Below are 23,302 nucleotides of genomic sequence, written 5' to 3' on the forward strand. Positions count from 1 at the left end.
AAAGTTGTAAAGAACTTTAAATTCCAGAGGACTTCAGGGAAATGAGACCTGGTTTTTACTTCTTCAGGGCCTATATCCTCTGCTCCCTCATTAGCCAGACCTAGAAAAGAGAATTCTCACCACCAAATTCCTTGGCGCCACAAAATGGTTCAACTCATAAGTTTTTCTTAATTGAAATGACACAAAAGAAGATGTATTGCTATCTGCTTTGGTGTCAAACCTAAGAACCAAAGGGCTTTTCTATGTGCCTTAAAGCTAAAGCTTATTTGTCTTGACTTCTTTGATTAAAATGTCATCTCCCAGATAACTGGGACTGTCTCACTTTTTCTGTTTATGTTGCTAGCATTTAGCACAGTGTTTGAAACATATTAAATGCTTATTGCTTTTTTGTGATTTTTTTCATTCATTATGAATATTTAGCATATTGTACATAAGGAAACAGTTTTTATTTGAGTATTTTAGCAACAGAGTCCTTACTTTCCATTTCAAAGTTATACTGATGGTGATTGAAATGGCCTCAGAACAAATGTGGTTTTGCCAGATGCTGTTGTAGTCTAATGTTATTGTCAAATGATCGTTCACAGGAAATGCTGTTCTTCCTCATCCCATTGAATTGATCACTTGACACTCTAGTCCATTAACATTGGGGGCAAAACGGGAAAAAATGATGAGAAGAGAAGCTAGATTTGTGTCCATTAGCTAGATCCAAGAAATGTTGATCAAGAAAAACAAATGTAAATTTTCCAAAAAACAAAAGTGTTTTTGTGTTGTTGTTGTTTTTAATTATACGCTAAAGGTCATGTTTGCAGGAAGGCATTCCAAGAACTATCTGTGTGTCTTTCATTAGAATTAATTGTCTTCACATAGCTAAATCCATATTCATTATTTTGGAAAGGTATCCCAGTGTCTTTGAGGAAACAGTGCCTAATGCAATGCTAACAAGCCAGCTTCCAGTAGTAATTTTTTTTTAATCTTTTTTTTAATTAATTTGTTTCCTTTTAGTTTACAGGGTTCAATTCCACAATTCCTTGAGTTTCACATTTTGTCCACCTCCCTCTCCCCCCCCCCATGGTGGCTTATAGTCAAGTATAGGATCTGTAAATACTTTCACATTATACATTAGTCAGGTTATAAGGACGAATTGTACCAGATAGAATGAAAAATGGTAAAGAGGACATAAAACCAAATAAGAGAAGGAAAAAGATCAGGTATTTTGCTTCCACCTGGATGTAAACTTAGTTCTTTCTAGTTCTTTATTTCTCTGGATGCACATATTTCTCTCCATCATGAGTCTTTTGGGATTGACTTATATCACTGCATTGCTGAGAAGAGTCCAGTCTATCAAAGTTGGTCATCACACATACGTTGTGTCTGTAATTGTGTACAAATTTCTCCTGGTTCTACTCTTCTCACTCAGCATCAGTTCTTTTAAGCCTCTCCAGGTAAATATGAAGACTATCTGCTTCTCATTTCTTATAGCACAATAGTATTCCATAACATGCATATACCACAACTTGTTCAGCCATTCCCCAATTGATGGGCACACCCTTAATTTCCAATTCTTTGCTACCATAAAAAGAGCTGCTATAAACATTTTTGTACATATGGGTCTTTCTCTCATTCCTATGATCTCTTTGGGATATAAACCTAGGAGTGGTATTGCTGGATCAAAGGGTATGAAAGTATTTATAGCCCTTTGGGCATAATTCCAGATTGTTCTCCAGAAAGGCTGGATCAGTTCACAACTCCACCATCAATGCATTAGTGTTCCAATTTGCCCACATACTCTCCAACATTTGTCATTTTCCTGTTTTGTCATCTTAGCCACTCTGGCTGGTGAGATGTGGTACCTCAGAGTTGTTTTGATTTGCATTTCTCTAATCAATAGTGAATTAGAGTATTTCTTCATGTGCTTATACATAGCTTTAATTTCTTTCTCTGAAAACTGCCTGTTCATATCCTTTGACCATTTATCAATTGCGGAATGACTTGTATTCTGATAAATTTGACTCAATTCTCTGTATATTTTAGAAATGAGTCCTTTGTCAGAGACATAGGTTGTAAAGATTCTTTCCCAATTTCCCACCTCCCTCTTAATCTTGGTTACATTGGCTTTGTTTATACAGAAACTTTTCAATTTCATGTAGTCAAAATTATCCATTTTACATTTTATAATGTTCTCTAATTCTTGCTTAGTCATAAAGTCTTTCCCTCTCCACAAGTCTGATAGGTAAACTATTGCTTGTTTTAGTCCAGTAGTAATTTCAAAAGAAAGTGCATCCATTTTTCTTTCTCCTTTGATTTGCAGGGACCAGATAACTGCACTAAGTGTTCTCATTTTAAGGATGGCCCAAACTGTGTGGAAAAATGTCCTGATGGATTACAGGGGGCCAATAGCTTTATATTCAAATATGCTGACCAGGACCATGAATGCCACCCCTGTCACCCAAACTGCACCCAAGGGTAAGTTTTCCCAAAGGACAAATTTTGACTTGCAAATGTGGAAAATCAGATTTTAGAGATTTTAAATTGACCAGTATCAACACCTTCTACTCATTTTGCAATGCTTTTCACCCTATGCCCTATTATTATTTTTGTCTGATTCTTTGAGTTTAAAGAGCCATTGAACTGAGACAATACATCAGTTTATTTTTTGTCCCATAAAAATCAATGTAGGTCCAACACAACTTGGAACTTTCAAGAATGTTATAGACTTGTTCTGTATTATGCAATTATGTAACAATATTTTAAAAATAATTTAAATAGTAGCTTAAGGGGACAGATGTAGTATAAAATGGGAGAATTGGCATTAGATTAATTTGATTGATCCCTGAGATGGGACCAATAAATAAAAATCTCCCATCATGGGAGGTTTTCCAGATAAACCTGGAGAAATTATTTATTTATTTATTTTTGCTAAGAAGATTGTGGAGGGGATATTATTCTTTAGATGAGTTTGGAATTCAGGGGCTTCTGAGCTTCTTTCTAGTCCTGGGAGTCTACAATAATATTTTCGTGACAAAGATTTTTCGACAAATCTTGGCAAAAGGATACAGGATAGAGTTTCCTTTTTTTCATAGACGGTTTTTCAGTGAAGAGCTATCCGTTTGATCCAGAGCCTTGACCAACTCCTTCAGGATAACTGGGGATTAAACTTGACAAAACAGAAATGAAAAAAAAAACTGACCCAAACACACATATTATTTAAAACAATTTTAATTTCATATTATCTCATAACCTTGAATTCTTCTTTTAGTGATATATTAAGTTTAAAGATGTGTCTCTCCTTTATTCTCATTTAGTCAGTAAGATTTATTTTACAGTGACTATCAGGTTCCCCCACACTTGCTGAAGAATATATGTTATTCCCCTTTGGGGAGACTGAAGACATAGCTATACCCAAGCTTTGTTTAAGGAACTTTCCTGAACTCCAACTAGTTGGCAAAGATCTAGAAAGACAATGAGGAGCTTGACCACAAAACCACTTCAAAGGAAGTGGAAAAATAATTATTTACATATATCTATATATACACATACACATATGCATGTATATGTATATATGTGTGTGTGTGAAAAAATTATAAGAAGAAAATTTGGAGAATTAATTTCATCCACCTATTAGAAGGTAACAACATGTAGGAAATCTCTTTTTTAGAAGTGCCTTTTTCCCATTTCCTTCTAAAACCAACTTATTCCAGGACCGAGAGGTTTTTTTTTTTCTTTTCTTTCCTTGAGCTATAACACAAAGTCTTCTTCCTGCTCTTGTGGACATATTATTTCTGGTAGGTAAGTATGAGAATCCATCAAGGACTTCTGTACCAGTTTAATGACCAGCTGGTAAGGGAATATTGCAGAAGTTAAGCAACTAACATCTTCTACTGCTGGAGGAAAAGACATCCGTTTTGAAGTGTTTCAACCATTTCCTATAGGATGAGCATTGGCACCACAAGCTGTTTTCCTCAGTGGCAGTCCTTATAAGGTGGAGTAATAAAAATCCTGCCATTCAAATTCAGTTCAGCCAAGCTACCTTTGTCAGTTCCTTGATTAATGTGTGCTAGCACAGAGACCTGTGGAGACTGAAATCATCCTAAAGAAGCATTTCATTGAGGGAGCTAAGAAGCAGTAAATGGATACTAGCATGGTTCTGTGTTTTGTGAGTATGGATTTCACTTGAGATAAAATCTTTTATGAAGAACAACTGGTACCTTTGGAAAGGGAGGAAGAGTCACCAGAGAGTGGGGGAGGGGAGAGGGAACTTTGCTTGCTAAAATAATCATCCACAAGAGGATTTTATTGTTTTGCAGCTAAAATTAAACCAGTAAATTATTCAATATAATGTTGATGTCAACAGCTGTTGCCATTCAAAATGAGACCTTTTGCTGTTTTTTGCAAATCTAATTACAATGGAGCCATTAGGGAAATGAAAGTGAGATCACAGAGACACAGTCTGGATCTGCTGCTGATGTGTCTTCCTCCCAGCTCCTTTAAATCACAGTTATGTAATAAAGGGAAATACATAGGTGGGAAGATAGAAGTAGGAAACTGTGAAAAAGAAATAGTTTTCTCTGAACGGCAAGATCTTGGATCTTGGCCAGGAGGGAGGATGAAGGTTTATTACAGAACAAATCCCAAAATCTCACCTGGGAATTGTAAGCAAATAGAGAGGAACCAGCCTTTAGCAGTGTGATGCTACAGAGTTGTGGGCAGATAGAATTAGAATGCATCACGTTCAGGGGTATATGCCTAAGTAGGGTCTCTAATGATTGATTCAAGCCTGTGTATTTTTCATTTGCATTTTAGCCTTAGGCTCCCCCTTCTTCTACTAGCCTCCCAGGTGCCTAGGATCACTGAATTCAGACAAGTGAATCAAGCCACAGTCTATGATTTTTGGACTTAGGAATTCCCAGTTCTGCTCTATTACTGGCCAGCACTCTACTTTGAAAGTTTTTGATGAAATAAGTTATGTAGAGGATCTTTCTATTGCAAATTGAGTATATGAAGCCACACGAACTTATGTTGAAATCACAGAGGCTTTGGTCAGATGATACAACTAATGACTATTTTAACTTTGAAATGTATTTAATGACATGTGTATGTCTACCTGACCTTAGAGATTCAAGGTAGAGGCTTTCCATGCCAGCTTCTCCTATAGCTACCAGCATCTCATTTCTAAGTCTCAAAAGTGCCAGTTTAATAATTCGAGAAATAAGTTAATTATAATGGTCTTTTCATCACATTTTGGAAGGAAAATACTTATATTTAATTTTTAATGACCACCAGGACCCCAAATCTTCTGCATGAAATCTAAATGTCCTTATTCCACTGAAATTTTGTTTAATGTGATAGTCATAATGATTACCTCAGATGAAAAAAAAAATATATATATATTTAAATTCATCAAAATTCATGACAACTTTGATGAAGCACTCCCACTAACCCAGATGTTAACTTTCCATGCTTATGTAGGTGATTTCATGAACAAAAAGTTCATCACCAAGACCTGAGCCTTCCCTAATTTATCTAGACTAGCCTTGAATTTATATAAATGAATTAATGAATTCACATATATATATGTACATATACACATGCAAACAATTATTAAGTCCTGTTTTGAAATATTTCTTACTTAATAGTAACCATATGTGTTTATCCTTCACTCATATGTATCCAATATCATCTGCCTATCACAAAGAAGCATCCTTATGAGGAATTAAGTATATATTTCTAGTGTCATAGAAGAAGTATTTCACAAAGTACCAATGGAAGAAAGATTACCCATGGATAATGATAATAGCTAACAATTATAGAGATCTTTACCTTTTGTGAAGTAGAAGATATACCCATAAACATATACATGCATACATATTAATACATGTATACACATATATTAATTTACCAACAGGCATATATTATATGTAATCTGTATATATGGGTGTTTTATATATAGACACATATCTATAAGTAAAAAGGATATAAATATACATGTAGATACCTATTGTGATCCTCAAAATAAACCTGTGAAATATCTTAGAGGTGAGGAAACTGAGGCTGAAATAACCTTTCAATCTTAAGTGATTTACCCAGTATCACATATGTAGTAAATATTTTGAGTTTGACTCAGGCCTCCTGACCCTAAATATGATGCTGTGTCTAATAGCCTACATTGTTCTTTTTAAATGCCAATAGATGGTGAAGATGTCAAGATATTCTGACTTGTGTTTGACATTGCTCTGATTACATTGAAATCCAGAAGACTATGAATCCTTCTCACTGAGATGCATGATCACTCATAAGTAATTGCCCTAATAATTCTCCCAGGATAAATTAAGCAGATGAATAATCCATATAATTCATATTATGATAAGCAGTTGAGTGAGTGAATGATTGGTTTTAACCTACTGGTACAAGTATGTTGGACAGGCAGAGCTGTTGGATACTGAACTGAGATGAGAAGATAATAGGAACAAAGGAGGCATGATATATTACATTGGGGAAATTAAATGACCCTCAATGATACCAAACTATTTTTTTGCAAACTTATGTGTATATACATGTATTTTTCAAATAAGATTTGCAATAATAATTCCATAGAGCTGTGAATCATCTAACACTTTGATCTCAGAAGACTAAACATCATAGTTTAACCCACAGATCAATAGAAAGACACAATGGGTATAAATGGGCTGCACAATTATTGCTGCCAATAACATGATCATAAGACATGGCATATAATGTATCATCTGCACATAGTTTTATCTGAAGTCTTCAAGGATATGTCATTTCATCAAAACAGTCATCACTAGAACCAATCTATTGATGAGTCTTTCTGAATTTATCTAGACTGGGCTGCAGAGAACAACAATCTAACCCTTTTATGTCCAAGTTATTGGTGAAAGCTTTTCTAGCTTAGTTGAACTTTCCAGAGTTTTTCTTTTGCCAGCTTAGACCTTGAACATTAAGGACCAACTCCATGTCACTAAAAAAAATTACAATGAATCTTTCATCGAAATACACACAGAGAAACACAGAATTATACAATTACATATATATTATAAAATAGTAATGTAATATATATTTACATGTTAATCTATATATATGTGGTTATCTAATGCATCATTAATCCTACTACTGCCAGTACTCTGATGTATCAATGTAAAGGTACTCCAACTGATATGTTCTATCTTCTGCTAATGGGAGTTTACAGCCCAGACATCTATCTATTGTCTATCACTCTTATTAATAATATCTTCCTGTAAGTTCAACATGGATTATACACATTATGTTAATGGATTCCTTGAGTTAACCTGAAATCACAAAGGTGAATAAAGAGCAAGTAGATTGTTCATCAATTACTCTTTGTGATGACTATATGACTAGCCCAACTTTTAATCACATTTTATAACATCTTTTACACTATTTCCATATCATAACTTCTTATATGTAATAGATTGCATCTTTTTTTATGCCCATTTTACACATATCTATTGGCCTTTGGACAATATCCGGTATCTTACATCAACTTTTCATCATCAAGAATTATCAATTGACCATATTTGCCTGTTCCTTAAAGAGGAAGTAAAAATGCCCTGAAGGAAACACAGATGGGAAGAGCAAAACAACTAGACCAAATAAAGACAGAGTAGGTCCACCATTTTGAGGAAATTGAGGGAGCAATTTTAAAGGTATTTGAAGGAGGCAGAGATACCAGAAGCATGGGGGGAAATATAAGAACTTTGCTAATATCAAAAAATCCACCTTACAGAACATCGATTACTATCAACCTATACATCTATTTTCTCATAGAAGTAATTTTTATGAAAATGATCTACAAATAACTCTATTTATAAAGCATATCCTGAGAGAAAATGGAGTCACTCTCCTGTTTTTTGGCTCACAAGTGACTTCAGAAGACATACCAAAGTTGTTGTTTTTTTTTATATATTAATAAGCCCAGCAGTATAGAATTCCTCAGAAGAAATGAGTTTATGAAAAGATGTATTTTAAGAAAATGAACTTTGTCCTTCAACCCAATTGTTAAGTTTTATGTAATTAACAGGACATATTTCTGTCCAAAAATTCTTTTGATTTCTACTGCATCTAAAATAACATTATTTCACAATAAATGAAATATCTATCAAAGAAACTAGAAGGTTACCTGTATCATCATTTAAACTCCTTTCTCCACAGGTTTGATAGCTTAGTTAGCAACATCTGATATTTTATGGCATAAGACATGGGTTGGTTAATGACATTGTGTTCTGTTTTTTTGTACTGTACGTGATGCTTTAGATCAATTGCTAATTAAAAAGCAGCTACTGAATAAGATTAGAATTCCTCTCTTTGGTAAATTCATTTGTTCATTCACAATAAAATATGTGATTTTCTATGATATATTGTTGATATCCTACAGTCATAAAAGGTATATTAATATATGGTATATTTCTATTGTCAGATTATGTGTGTGTTTGTGTGTTTATAAAACATTTTATTTGGAAAACATTCAAAGCAACCATTAAAAACTAGCCATCATAAATCTCACTGGAACCTTTCATTGTTTTGAACATCAAACAACTCCAGCTTTATTAGATTAAATATGTAAATGATGCTAATGATGTAAAGAAAATGTGAAAAAACCTTGGTAGAAATTAGGGAGATGTCAGCCTTCTGCTGATCATCTAAAATATCTTTGGGTACATGAAAATAAACTTTAACAACCTGAACTTGGCTGTAAGGAACTAACTAAACTAGATGTTCCTACATTGTAGTCATGTTATATTATAGAGTAAAAGAGACCCATCTCTAGCCTTGAGGCAGCTGGTGTCACAGTGTATACTGTGTTTCCTGTGGAGTCAGAAAGATTTGAACTCAAATCCTAGCTTGAAATAAGGCATTAAATGTATTATTTAGATATAACTTAATTATAGGCAGGTGGGTAGGTAGGAAGGTAGGTAGATAGGCAGATAGACAGGTAGATAGGTAGATAGATATATAGATGATAGATTATGGATAGAAGGATAGAGAGATAGATAAACAGATATGTACTTCTCCCCCAGCTATTTCTGCAAATGTGCAACTTGGAGTTATTTATTTCTTTTGAAGAATTTTAATACTTTGCTTAGTAATTTGATGAGCCTAAATTTGAAAGAAAATATCTTTTTGGTTGCTAGCTAATAAATTTTAGGGTTTGGTTTTTTTTGGTGATTTTTTTGGGACCATAAAATAAATTAAATATGTCAAACTACTTTTATACAGTGAACTAAGCAATGAAATATAACTTGTACCACCAAAGAAATATTTTAAAAGTTAGTATTTAACTTGAATCAAGAGAGATTTTCAACATCTAATCTTCTGTATCTTTTCCATCCAAGTTCTATTCCAATTCAAAAAGCATTTAAATATCATTCATTCAACAAACATTTATTAAATGATTACCATGTTCAGTAGTCCTCTTGGGAATACAAATTAATCAGCAGAACATATATTAAGCCACTACTATGTGCACAGTGACTGACACATAGTAGTTGCTTAATACATGTTTATTGAATTGAATTGGCAGTTATTGTATGAAATACTAAGGATACAGATAAAAGAAAGACACATCCTCAGAAGCTTAAATAGTTTATAGTCCAATATGAAGAAGACCAAATAATACCATTATAAATAGAACTTGGTAGCCACATGAGAGAGGTAGAACCAAAAGTCTATATGAGCTCATTTTCAGATTTCTTCACCTAAAACATTTGCCTCTAAATATCTTCTTCTTCTTGGCTTATCAAAGGCAGAAATTCAATACCTACTATCTTCCCCACATTTAGAGAGTTAGATTCTGCTCCTCAGTTTACTAAATCAAAACAGAACAACAACAATAGCAGCAACAACAACAAAAAAAAAACCCAAGTCTGCCAAAAAAATTATTCTAGGAAGACTATGTATGGATATAAATAAGTGGAGATACATGATGGATATAGATATAGATAGATATAGACATGTACGTATATCCTTCTGATGCTGATCCAAAGTATTGTGGTTTGTTTGTTTAAAGATAGGAAATCACCATTATTGTAACTTGATTCACAGGTTAATGTCCCAGAACTGAAGAGGCTAATAACTTGTCTCACTTTAGTAAAGGCCTTAATGAAAAGGACTTCTTAATAAGAAAAAAAAAAATATATATATATATATATTTATCATATTAATATACATATAATATTTATATATTCATATATATATTTTATCATATTAAGCTAAGAGATGGGCTGTCTTAGCTAGTATACATTTAACAAAAATAGATCACTAATTTCTCTGAATAATATGAATAATGGATGATCTACATTGAATGGAAGCACTTTGATGTCCATTTACAATGACTAATTTTGGGCTGTTCTTTTGTTTCAGAGAATGAAAACTTTAAACAAAACATGCTTAAAGTTCATAACTGAGATAGTAAGTTAGGGCGGAAAGAATCTTCAGAGAAGTTTTGAGGGGGGGCCAAATTAGATTCATTAGAAGGCAAACAAAAGATAATTTACTTGATGTCTAAGTTTCAGAAATTGTTCATTAATTTTTTTCTATATGCATAGACAGAAGTTTGTTGTTTAGTTGATTAGTAATCTCTGACTTTTTGTGCTATTTCCTTATTCAACTCCCTTTACAGACAAGATACACAAAAGTAATTGCATTGAAATGTAAACCTCAAAGGACTGATTAACGACTTGGACCTCATTTCATTCATTTGATTGCAGAAAGGATATTTATTCACCACTATTGACTTCCAAATTATGGCAGTTTAAACACACACACATACACACACGCACACACACATAGAGTTATTTGTTTTGTTTTGTTTGGGGGGGGGGGGGCTTGGCCTGTCAGAATAGGACTATTTTAAAGGAGACTGTCAAGTTAAACTGAAATTCAGTAAAGCAAGTTATTTGGTATAAAATGAATTCATGTTTAAATTTAAGTATATTTTAAAGGCAATTGCCATTAAGAAATATAATCTTTTGGTTGATTTTTTTCAGAGTGTAAACTTTCTGGATGCCCACTCAACCAAATCAATTAAAGGTTAACATTAAGTTACAGAGTAGTCAAACAATTTTCTTAATTATGTTTTACTTAAATTTAAATGAATCAAAAGAAACTAAATTTATAACAGCAATCATGGTATTGTCATTGAATTATCAGATTTTCAACCATACAGATATTTGTGAAAGGAGCAAAATAATTGGATCTGCAAATTTTGAAAATGCTCTACTTGTTTGAAAGAGATCCACATAAATCAACTGTCTTTCTCTGGAAACTTGTTTTCTATGGACCCTCCTTGAGAGACCATTTTGTTTCTTCACTGTATTTATACTAAATAATTATTTTGTTTTAGACTTTAATTTCATGGGATCCTAGAAATCATCTAAAAATATAATTAAGAATTTGTTATGTGAGATATTTGTTTTTCTGATCCTTCTGAAAAATAACTGATTTTTCTTGTCTTTTTTTTTTTTTAATCTGGATTGCTGCAGGTGCATAGGCTCAAGTATTGATGACTGCATCGGCCTGATGGATAGGTATTTGGAGTGCTTACTTCCCATGTTTCTCCTTCCTGATGCTCCAAGTGTGAGCAGGGTGCATGAGTGTGCATGTCCCTGTGAATGGCGAGTGATATTTTCTGTTCTGTAATTGCCTGCAGGTGTAGCGGTCCCTCTAGTCATGACTGCATTTACTACCCATGGACGGGCCATTCCACTTTACCACAACATGCTAGGTAACATCTACCATGTTTCCATTTTGTCTCTCAAATCTTCTCCCAATTATCCTAGATAAGAAGTACTAACCAGTTTAGTTCTTATTTTAAATTAATAATCTATGGATCAAGAAAGATGCATAGAAATACCAACCATGTTCATTGCTTTTTATTAACCTCCCTTATCCCCAACCAGTAAAGTGTCTAAGTTTGGATCAGCAGTGTCACTGATTAACTTAGAAAGTAAATACATAGTGACAAACCAGTTGCCTAGAATTTTACTTGAAAATTTAAAGTAAGGACTCTGTGACTAGAAAAAGGCAAATTCATGATCGAGGATTGTAGAAGTCTGTGGTTAAACGATTCCTTAAATTAATCTTTGATGGATCATAGCTAGATCCTGGTTTAAAAAAAAAACTAAGATAAACTGGTTGGTATGTTTACTACAAATTTCTCAATAATGGTTTTGTCTTCCAATTTCATTGAATGAAATGTTTCATTGTAATGTTTACCTTTTAGTAGCAAAACATTTGAACATCAACAATTTTGTGAAAAAAAGCTGCCATATTTTCAGACTCTTTGTTCACATCCTTCTTGGCAGGACCATTGTATCTTTTAGGATCATTTAACTGGTGCTTAACAAATAAAATAGCGGGACTTTTGATCAGGGCAATTATCAGAACAGAATAATGACAACTGAATTGTGTAGATTAAAGGATTTGGTATTGTATGTGCTATTATATTATAAGTATTTTTCCTATAAAATCAGTTGTGAAGTCAAAAGCTTTGAGGAATGAATTGACTCCCTAGCAAATTGGCCTAAATATCACTGGCAATTATTTGCCGTGATCTAAAGCTTAATTGGTGAGAACATGAAGTTAAGAGTCCATCTTATTTTTCACAGGAAAAACAATATTTCCTTGGACACCATCTTCTCCATACCCTTCACCTAAATCTGGTTAACCATATCACAATGCGTGGCCATATTACCAAAGAAAGAGTGTGACTATCATCATTCAGTAAGAGGAAAAGAAAGTTAAAATAAAAATAGACGATAGGTCACTACTGTCACCCACATATTTGCATGACAACACATTTGTAGTCATTGTATATCTTGACATCATCATATTTTCTATACCTGATGTCTGATGATTCAATAATTTCATTAAAGTCAGTAGACTATTTCGGTAGCCTGAAGATTATGGTATTGTTATCTAAGTCTTACAATGGATGAGGCTTTTAAGTTTTGATTTATATCTTTATAGATATAAATTATTATTTATTATTTCATGGATTTGACAGCACCTGTTCCACTTAATTCAGGATCTTGTTAATTAGAAGAGGAAATCATTTGTTTCTTTCTTTTGACTCATATAGTTCCTACCCGAGTTCAGACCTTTATCACCCCTTAACTAACTACTGAAAAAATCTTCTAATTGATCTCCTCACCCACAATATCTTTCTTTTTTTCATCTATTTTCCATGAAGTTATCAAATTTAGCAACCAAAGGAATAAGCCACTCTCCTGCTGAAAACTTTTCAGTGGCTTCTTATTATATTTAGTTTAAAATGCAAACTTCTCACCTAGGATCTTAAAGCCCTTCATAGTCAAGTTCAAAGCTATTTTTCAGGCTCATTTTATGTACTTCCTTTTTTATCCTTTCTGTTCTAACCACACTGGTCTCCTTACAATTTCCTAAACTCAGTGTTTGATCTACCCCCTCTGTGCTCCTGCAAGCCATTGCTTAGTATGGAAGCCATCTGACCTTCCACCTCTTAACTTCCTTCAGAGCCCAGTTCAGGTTCTACCTCCTGAAAACTTTCCCAATTTCTCCTTCCCCAAATTGGTCATGCCTTTTCTCTCTTGAAATTAATTTATATTTACTTAATATTTGCATGTGTTATTTCTTCTTGAGGGCAGAGACAGTTGAATTTTCATCTTTTTATCTGCAGTGCCTTGAACATAGTGCTTAATAAATATTGGTTCAATTGATGAGTTTTATATATCTATATCTATATATGTATGTCTGTATACATGTACATAGACACACACACATCACTATGCCAGTATTGAGTGTATTTCTTTTTTGCCTGTGAACAGAAGTCTGATTTTAAAGTCTGTTTGGTACTTAGATCTGCTTCAATATGGGTATAAAAAGGCTAGATGTGACTGAGGTTTGTTTTTTTTTTTACATTAAAATGGATTAGGAAAAGGTGTTAAGGAAGTTCTTTATTCTATAAACTTAAAATCTCTAGATCACTGCAAGTTTGAGCCTGTATTAAAGTGAAAGCACAGCCTAGAAAAATCTCTCAAAAGTCCTTTGTATTTTTCTCATCCTCAATGACATTTAAACCTGTGATTTTAATTAATTTAATGAAACAAATGTTAAGCTCCTAGTTATAGAAAAAAATTGTTCTAGGAAACTGTGAAAAACAAAGTTTGGGGAAAAAGTGTCCTTGTGCTAATGCAGGTGACAGTTTACAGTGGGAGGACATTGCTGGTAAGCAAATAACTCTTTTACATCTTGTATGCAGTACATAGAAAGTACCAAGTGATGTCATTTAAAGGAAAAACAAAGTTTTATAAATATGGAAGATGCATGAATGTTCCTTGAAGGATGATGTTTTTCATTTAGGATTTAAAATATGAATTCAAGAAGCAAAGATGAGGTAGTAAGAACACATCAGTAATAGAGGATAGTATGATTAAATGCACAGAAGTGGTAAAGTGTTGAGAAACTAGAGAGAAGTAATAAGGCAGGAAGGATAGGGTAGTTTTGAATTATAGAGGATCTTTGATGCAAAGCATAATAAATATAACCAGTATTTACTGAATTGATACACACACACATACATACATACATGCATACATACATGCATACTGTTTATCATTAGGTAATATAGAACTATTATACATTTGTTGATTTTTTATTTTTTATTTTTTGGAGGCAGTCAGGGTTAAGTGACTTGCCCAGGGTCACACAACTATTAAGTGTTTGAGACAGATTTGAACTCAGGTCCTCCTGACTCTGGGGTCTATGCTCTATCCATTGTGTCACCTAGCTGCCCTTATTGTAGAGTTTTAATAACACAATTTGTTGGTTAGTCATTTCAGTCATGTTTGACTCTTTGTGACCCCATATGGGTTTTTCTTGACAAAATAACTGGCGTGATTTGCCATTTTCTTCTCTAGCTCATTTTACATATGAGGGAACCGAGATAAACAGGATTAAGTGATTTGCCCAGAGTCATACTACTGGTAAGGATCTGAGGTCATATTTGAACTCAGTTCTTCCTACCTCCAACCATGGCACTCTATCTACCATGACACCTAGCTGCCCCAAGTAATGATTAGATCTTTGCAAAAGGGAAATGTCTCCCAACTATGAGGAATGGATTGGAGGTGTGAGAAGCAAGAGTCAGAAAAACTTAGTAAGAGGATATTATATCCATTCAGGTATTTTAGTAATAAGGACCTATAATGATAGTATGACAGAATGAGTAGAAAGGATGGAAAGAAAGAAATTTGGAGCTAGAAGTAACAGAACTTAGTTCTTTAATCGACATGGAAAGTGAAGAAAGAGAGGAGATAATGCATTACCAAAGCTTCAGACATGGAATACAGGGTGTCACTTAGAGAAATAGTAGTACTGGAACAATGGTTGATTTTGTAAAGAAAAATGATATGCTTGGTTTGGCATAAGTATATAGTCCTATGAGTGAGAAATTCAGGTAGAGATATTCTGTTAGCAATGAAGTTTGGGAGTTGTGAAGTGATGTGAGAGAGAAAGAGGGAGAGGGAGAGGGAAATTGCTTTCCTCACTGGGAGTTCCTTTCATATAATGGGCTGGACTTGCTAATTACTGAGGTCACCACCATTTTTGAAATTTGTCAACTTAGAGGGGAAAGTTTAACCCTTATGAGTAACTGAAGTCACTAAATTAAACTAGGGATTAACTGATAGAAAAGGACACAAAACAATCATTGATGACAAGTTGACTTTTATGGAACACACTGTATCTGAAATTTTTTTTAATGGTTCTAGTTTTCTTTTGGTCACTGTAAATTGTACTAAGCATGTCTCTGTGCCACATAGTTTGAGCTCATATTCCCTACTATCCCATTATGCAGAATTCTCTTGTCTAAATCATCAAAGACTGAAGTTTTAAATGAAAATAGGTGAAATGTTTCTGATTTCCTATATCAGCTTTGATTTTCAAAGCTATTTTTTTCCCATTTCTGCAATTCACAAATTGGTTTTCCACACTCCATTTAGCTTTCAGGCTGCTGCTAGAGCTTCTTCCAGGTAAATTGGATGGATAGCCTGGTTTGTTGTTTTTGGTTTTTTGTTTGTTTGTTTACTTCAGTCCATTCTGGAATATGGTACTTAGTTCCCAAATGACACCTAGTATCTCAGAATATTCTCCTACTTTCCCTTTTATGTTAAATGATCTAAATATATACTGTAATTTTTAGCTAGTTTGATTGTCAAAATTTTATATTAATTTATATTTTCAGCAAATTTTTTTATTGTTCTAATTTTGATGCATTCTATCCTACTGTTTCTACATGAACTTTAATAGAATAGACATGACTATATTTTGTTCTTTGGTGGGTTTATAATCCTGTGCTAACACATATATACACATATTTTCATTCATATTATATACATTCACACATAGAGACAAACAAAATTAAGATGTTTATACCCAGTTGTGTCTATAATTCATAATTAAATTTACATTATAAAAGCATTTCTTATTAACAAGTTCAAATCATACACTGACCAAGGAATGTAATAATTCAATGTCCACTAAATTCTATTTTTATGACTTTTTTCTATAATTCAGTACCTCTCATATAGTTTTGATTAACAAAAACATTGTTTTACTTCAGCTCTTTGTGATAAGCCTGGAATTTGGAATCCTCCAAATTAGTCACATTAGAATGTATGCCTCCCACACTACTGCTGTATAATAAATAAAAACTGGGGCTCTTATTTATGTCTATTCTAGTCCACTTTACTCATTCCACTTAGGCTCTACTTTTGAATCAAGGCAATGTCACAAAAATAAGAGTGACATAGTTGTTTTTTTTTTATACTTGCTATCTCTCTAATATATCAAAATCAGGTGAAACAAAAAAATATTGATCTCACTGTTTACTCAGCTATTCATACATTTCAACTCATGTAAGCCAACACTATGTAATCAAAGCATACCATGGGATAAACTTTTCTTTTTTACTCAAAATGCCCACAAATACAGAATAATGGGTATACCTTTTGAGATACATGAATGCTAATATCTCTTCTCAAATTGTGGCTAGATAAGTATAAACTTTCAGCCAGAGGCAAAGAAAGATGTTTCAAGTGACTGGATTTGGAGATAAGACATCAATTCTAAAAATGGCAATATTCCATGTGGAAAATCCATTCACATTAGTCTGCATTAAAGGACAAACGGAATAACTGGACTCACTTGAACATTTAGAACCTTCCCCTTCCTTCCTTTCCCAAATTACTCAATAATTCAGGAATAATAATATTTTATAATTAATAATTGATTATTTGGAAATATCAGGTATACACACAGAAATATATATATATACATATTTAATTGTATATCAAAAACATTTAAACCTTTTTTAAATTTTTAATAATTATTTTAAGTTCCAAATTGTATACATTCATCTATCTACCCATTGAGAAGGCAAGAAATATAAGACCTATTATAGATATTTCCATATTAGCCATATTGTTGGGGGAAAGAAGAAAGAGAAAATAAAAGAAGAGGGAAAATGCTTCAAACTTTACTCAGAGTCCATCAGTTCTGTACCTGGAGGTGGATAATATATTTCATTATGGGTCTTTTGGAATTATTATGATAAATTTTATTGATTAGTGTTGCTAAGTCTTCTGCAATTTATCCTTAATATATATATATGTATATATATATATAGTTATCCTTGTTATGCTCACTAAATTTGTATTAGTTTATATGTCTTCTCATATTTTTCTAAAAAAAACCCAACCTCTTCATCATTCTCCAGAAAAGGTAAAACAGTTCACAACTCAACCAACAGTGCATTAGTATACATATTTTCCTAAATCCCCTCTCACATCTGTCTTTTTCCCCTTTTTCTGTCATCCTAGCTGATATAATGAGTCTAAGGTGGTACTTCACAATTGTTTTAATTTATAATTTTCTAATTATTAGTGATTTAGATCATTCTTTCGTATGCCTTTGATTTCTTCTTCCAAAAATTGCCTGTTCATATCCTTTGACGATTTATCAATTGGGGAATGACTTGTTTTCTTATATATTTGAGTCAAATCTCTATGTATTTTAAGAGGAGACCTTTATCAGAGACACTGACTGTAAAAAATGTTTCCCATTTTTCTGCTTCCCTTCTAATACTGGTTACATTAGCTTTGTTTGTACAAACCTTTTTTAATTTGATGTAATCAAAATTATCCATTTTATGTATTATGATGTTCTCTGTTTCTTGCTTGGTTATAAATTCTTCCCTTCTCCATAAATTTGATAGTTAAACTATTCTTTGCTCTCTTAATTTGCTCATGGTATCCGTTTCATGTCTAAATTGTGTACCCATTCTGACTTTAATGTTAGTATATGGTATAAGATATTGGTCTATGCCTAGTTTTTGCCATACTATTTACAATTTTCCCAGCAGTTTTTATTAAATAGCAAGTTATTATCCCAGAAGTCTTTGAGTTTATCAAGCAGTAGATTACTATAATCAATGACTATGTGTCTTGTATACCTAACTCATTCCTCTGAACCACTACAATATTCCCTGAACTTCTTATTTTGGGAAATCTTTCAGGTTATCAGTGGATTCTTTCAAAGACTATTTTACCCTCTAGTTCTAGGATATCAGGGCAGTTTTCCCTGATAATTTCTTGAAATTTTTTGTCCAGGCTCTTTTTTATTTTTTCATGGTAGTCCAATAACTCTTAAAGTATCTGTCCTGGATATATTTTCCATGTCAGTCATGTTTCCATTGAGTATTTCACATTTTCTTCTTTTTTTTTTCTTCTTTTGTTTTTGTTTGACTGATTCTTGAAGTGTCATAGAGTCATTAGCTTCCACATGACCACTTATAGGTTTTTTGTTTGTTTTACAAATTGTTTTCATCAGTTAGTTTTTGTGTCTCCTTTTCTATTTGGCCAATTCTATTTTTAAAGTAGTTGTTTTCTTCAGTGAATTTTTCTTTTTCCATTTAGCCAATTCAATTCTTAAGGACATGTTTTCTTCAGTCATTTTAAAAATTTAATTTAGAAGTTGTTGACTTTTTCCATAATTCTCTTGCACAGCAAGCACCCCAGTGTCCCCAGGGTGGCTGCCAACCCAGGTTCTTAGATCTGCTATGTTAAAGGAAAGCAACTCAAAATGGGTTAACAAGCTTATTTTAATTAGTCAAATATGGATCATTTACCTAGTTCAGGGGAAAAAGGTCAGCACCCCGAACTTCAGAATATACAGACAGAATTATCGAGACAGAGAAACAGATCAAGTAGACAGGTTTCCAAACTGTCCAACCATTACATCCATACCAAATCAACATCTGGTTTTTTCAAAGCTGGGGGGCTCTCAACAATGGCTTCCCAGAGTCTCATCTTATTGAATCACAGAACACTTCTCAAAGTGAGCCCCAAAGCAAAGCCTCACATCAGGGATTATATAGCCTTCTCCTGGGTCAGAGAATGTAACCACTCTCTTGACCCACTGCCCAATCACATAGCATCAAGGTGTGGGCATTCCTGAAAACCAAGCCTCCTGACACTGGCTCCATGTGACCACATTCAGCCTATTAGGAGGCAGAATATATTTTCAAATCAAGGAAGGTTCTCAGAGTCTCTTAAGCCTATCAAAGGGCCCAAGGGCAGGGAAGATCTTTAAATTTGCATTTCCATTATAACAACTCATTTGATTTCACAAATTTTATCTACCTCTCTTATGTGATTTTTTTTTTTTTTTTTGCCTTTTGGAGGCCAATTGGGGTTAAGTAACTTGCCCAAGGTTACATGGATAGTTTTTCTGTGTGGGTGTTAAGTGTCTGAGGCTGGAACCAAAATCTGGTCCTCCTTACTTTGGGGCTGGCTCTTTACTCACTGCACCACCTAGCCACACCTCTTATGTGATTTTTTTTTTAAAGCAATCGGGGTTAAGTAACTTGCTCAAGGTTACACGGCCAGTTATTGCTGGGTGTGGTGCTGAGTATCTGAGCCCGGATTTGATCCAGGTCATCCCGACACTGGAACCGGTGCTCTTACTCACTGAGCCACCTGGCCGCCCCTTCTTATGTGATTTTAAAAATCCTTCTTCTGCTCTTCCAAGAGGACATTTTGGATTTGAGACCAATAGTCTTGACCTTTTGTTCTTCCAGTTGATTTTTTTTCCCCTAGCTCTATTTGTTAGTTTGATAGTTATGGTACTGAATAAGTAAATTAACTTAGGCAATGTTTCATTTTATTATATTGGTTCAGTCTACCATTCAGCAATCAGTGTTTCTTTGTAAGAAGACTGCTTTTTAATTGTGTTGATATAGTTCTCATGTCTTGGTCTGTAGATCCCCAAACATTTCAGACATTTTAAACTTCATATAAAATTTTCATTTTTAGCAAACTGATAGTGTCTTTCATTAAAAAATATTAATTATGAGGCATAAAATAATGGGAACACTTTTGTCTTATTTCTTCAGACAAGCATTTGCTTTCCCCTGAATATGATCCTTAGCATCTGGGTTACTGCCAGTTTTCTTTTTCTTTTCTTAGTGAAATCAGACTGTTTAGAGATAGATTCATGTAATTATTATCATATAGTACTCTGTAGTTTTTAAGCAAGATGGAAGAATAAAATCATGTTTTATCAGACCATAAATATATTTAGGAGAATATCCAGAAAAATAGGCAAAAAGGAAAATACAACTTTCTTTTCATCAGACACAAATACATGTTAAACCAGAGTCAGTTGTTAACATTCATCCATTGAGCAAATGCTGAATAGTAGTAGATGCTACGTGAATGGATAGAAGAAAAAAATAGTAGACAGAGCAATGTACTGAAGAAAATTCTAAATAAGGGAGAACTCATATACTCCAAATTATTTTTTCAACAGTACACACCCCTAGGCATCAGGCTAAGATTTAAACTTTGACCCTCACCAGAAAGACCTCTCTCAGTGTTTTGAATCCAAAATCAAAGTTGATTCTTTAAAGCATTATAGTATAGTTAATAGAATGATGAATGAAAATATAAAAAAATAGAAAATAATGTAAGATATTCCATTGTGCTTTGTCTTCCTTCCTCAAACATTTACTTGCAGTCTACAAATTGCTTTTCATGCACTCTTCCTGAATTTAATCTCTGGCATAGATTTGTCAACTGCTTCTGTGGAGTTAAAATATTATTTTTTCTTAAATATAGCTGAGTACTGTTCTGAAGTCTGACATGAAACAACTATGTGACCTTGGACTGAGCTGGAAAGTACTTGACACAGTGACCCAGTTCAAACCCCTCATTTTGCAGAAGGGAAATCTATGTTCCAAAAAATGAAAGGTATTTCCCAATGCCATATGCTTCCTGGGTCTTGGTTTCTCCTCTGTACAGGACATTATTGGACCAGATGATTTTGAAAGTCTCTTCAATTCTGTGATCCTAGTAAATGCCTGATGTTGTATTCACTCAGATTGTGCTGACTGCCTTGGCCTTGGAAAGTAGCACTTTATAAGTATTCCCCCATGCAAATTGAGATTATTTCTGCACATAGGACCTTTCTAATACTCTTTCACCTATGCCTCATGCTAATATAAAAAAAAAACATGCTTGTTTTATCCTATGAATTGCTTTCCCAATACATTGGGGAAGAAAGGTAAAGTAATTCTATGTCAGCAAGTATACAAGACTCTCTTGTTTCCAAAGGGAATGACAGGTAAATTTCCACCCATTATTATGTTATTGATGGATCCCAAGCCTATTTTGAAATTCAGGATAAAATAGAACTGAATGTCAGACACAATAAATTAAAATGTAAAAATGAATTGAAAGGTGACTTTATGACTAATCTAAGTAATATGAAGAAATTATTTCTGAGCATTGGTACTTGAAATCATGAATCACAATTCCAAGGGGCCTTGTTTAATTTGAAAGCTTGGTTCATGTACTGTGAGAAAATTTATCATTTTATTTTGGCCTGATTCAAATAATAATAAAAACAATGAAGCATCTATATAGCATCTGAAATTTTAAGAAGTAGTTTAAGAAATAGAGGAAGGGGATAAGCTTTTATTTGTCACCTACTATGTGCCAGGAACTATTCTAAACATTTTAAAACATGAATCTATTTAATACTCATAACAATCTTGAGTTTGGTACAATTATTATCCCCTATTTACAATTGTGAAAACTGAGGGAAATGTACATTAAGTTACTTGCCAATGGTCACATAGCTAGTTAGTGTTCTGTCTGTGTTTCTACAGCAGGAACAAGGATATGTCCTCAACCAAGAATTGCCATCCTGAATATACTCTCAGATTAGACACTCTAATTTCTTAGCTGGCAAGTGGTAGTCAGGCTGTCAAACTCATCCCAAGAACTAGATTAGGCTTTTTCCTCCTCTTGATGAGGCCATTTTGAGTTAAGTGACAGGTGTACAAACAGCACCAGCATGGAGTAAAGAACATGTGTGTGCCTCCATAAAAGGTGTTTACTCTCTCCAGCTTCAATAGAGTACAGAAAAGATGAACTAGAGAGGCAAAAGATGTGATTACTGCAGCTTTATGGGAGGCTGTGTTTCACACATTTCATTAAATGCTTGTAAATTCACACACAGAGACATGCATACTTACATAAATATGTAATATATCATACGTACATCTACACACAAACCGATGTTGGGGATTGAGGTCAGGAAGACTGGTGAATAAACTGAGGGAGATCTTACATAAACAGTTATGAAATTATGGAATTTTTATAAAACCTACCATTTCCTTGCTCTGACTTTTTCATTACTTGTCCTCATGCTTGAATTTGTCTCCCTCTTTTATCTCTACCTCTGTCCTTCCCTGGTGCCCTTTAAGTACCAGCTAAAATCTCCCTTTCTGTATGAAACCTTTCCCAATCTCCCTTAAAGCTAATCCCTTCCCTCTGATGGTTATTCCAATATAGACAGTGTGTATAGCATATTTGTATACAATCTTTTTTTCCTCCATAAGAATGTGGACTCCTTGAAAGTAGGGACTGACTTTTGCCCCACCCCCCACCTTCTTTTTGCATCCCTAAAATTTAGCACAGTGCCTGGCACATAGTCTTATAAATGCTTGTTGCTTTTCTAGAGTAGGGAGCTCCCAGGGTGGGAAATACTTCTTATGGGGTGATGGAACCTGAACCCTAAAATGCAAAAGCCATGTCTGTTGAAGCACTACAAGTTTCAGTATACCCCTGTCAGAAAAATATTTTCTTATTAAAGACACATGCAGAACTGACCCTGTAATTCCTCAGATAAAGGCTATCGTTTCAGGCACAGGGTGCCTCTGGCAAAC

The 23,302-nt window shown here is 33.7% G+C and overlaps 1 protein-coding gene across 1 annotated transcript in view; it reads left to right on the forward strand.

Annotated features, from left to right (window-relative positions):
• Nucleotides 1–23,302, forward strand: part of ERBB4 (erb-b2 receptor tyrosine kinase 4) — a 1,413,192-nt gene that overhangs the window by 1,046,820 nt on the left and 343,070 nt on the right. The window contains exons 15-16 of the mRNA XM_069075217.1: nt 2,309–2,463; nt 11,684–11,758. Of these exons, the coding sequence (XP_068931318.1) occupies nt 2,309–2,463; nt 11,684–11,758 (230 nt within the window). The remainder of the gene's footprint in view (nt 1–2,308; nt 2,464–11,683; nt 11,759–23,302) is intronic.

Source organism: Petaurus breviceps, unplaced genomic scaffold, assembly GCF_028583685.1.
Source record: "Petaurus breviceps papuanus isolate PSGF00001 unplaced genomic scaffold, PetGlider_PUasm1.0 90903, whole genome shotgun sequence".
Classification (NCBI taxonomy): Eukaryota; Metazoa; Chordata; class Mammalia; order Diprotodontia; family Petauridae; genus Petaurus; species Petaurus breviceps.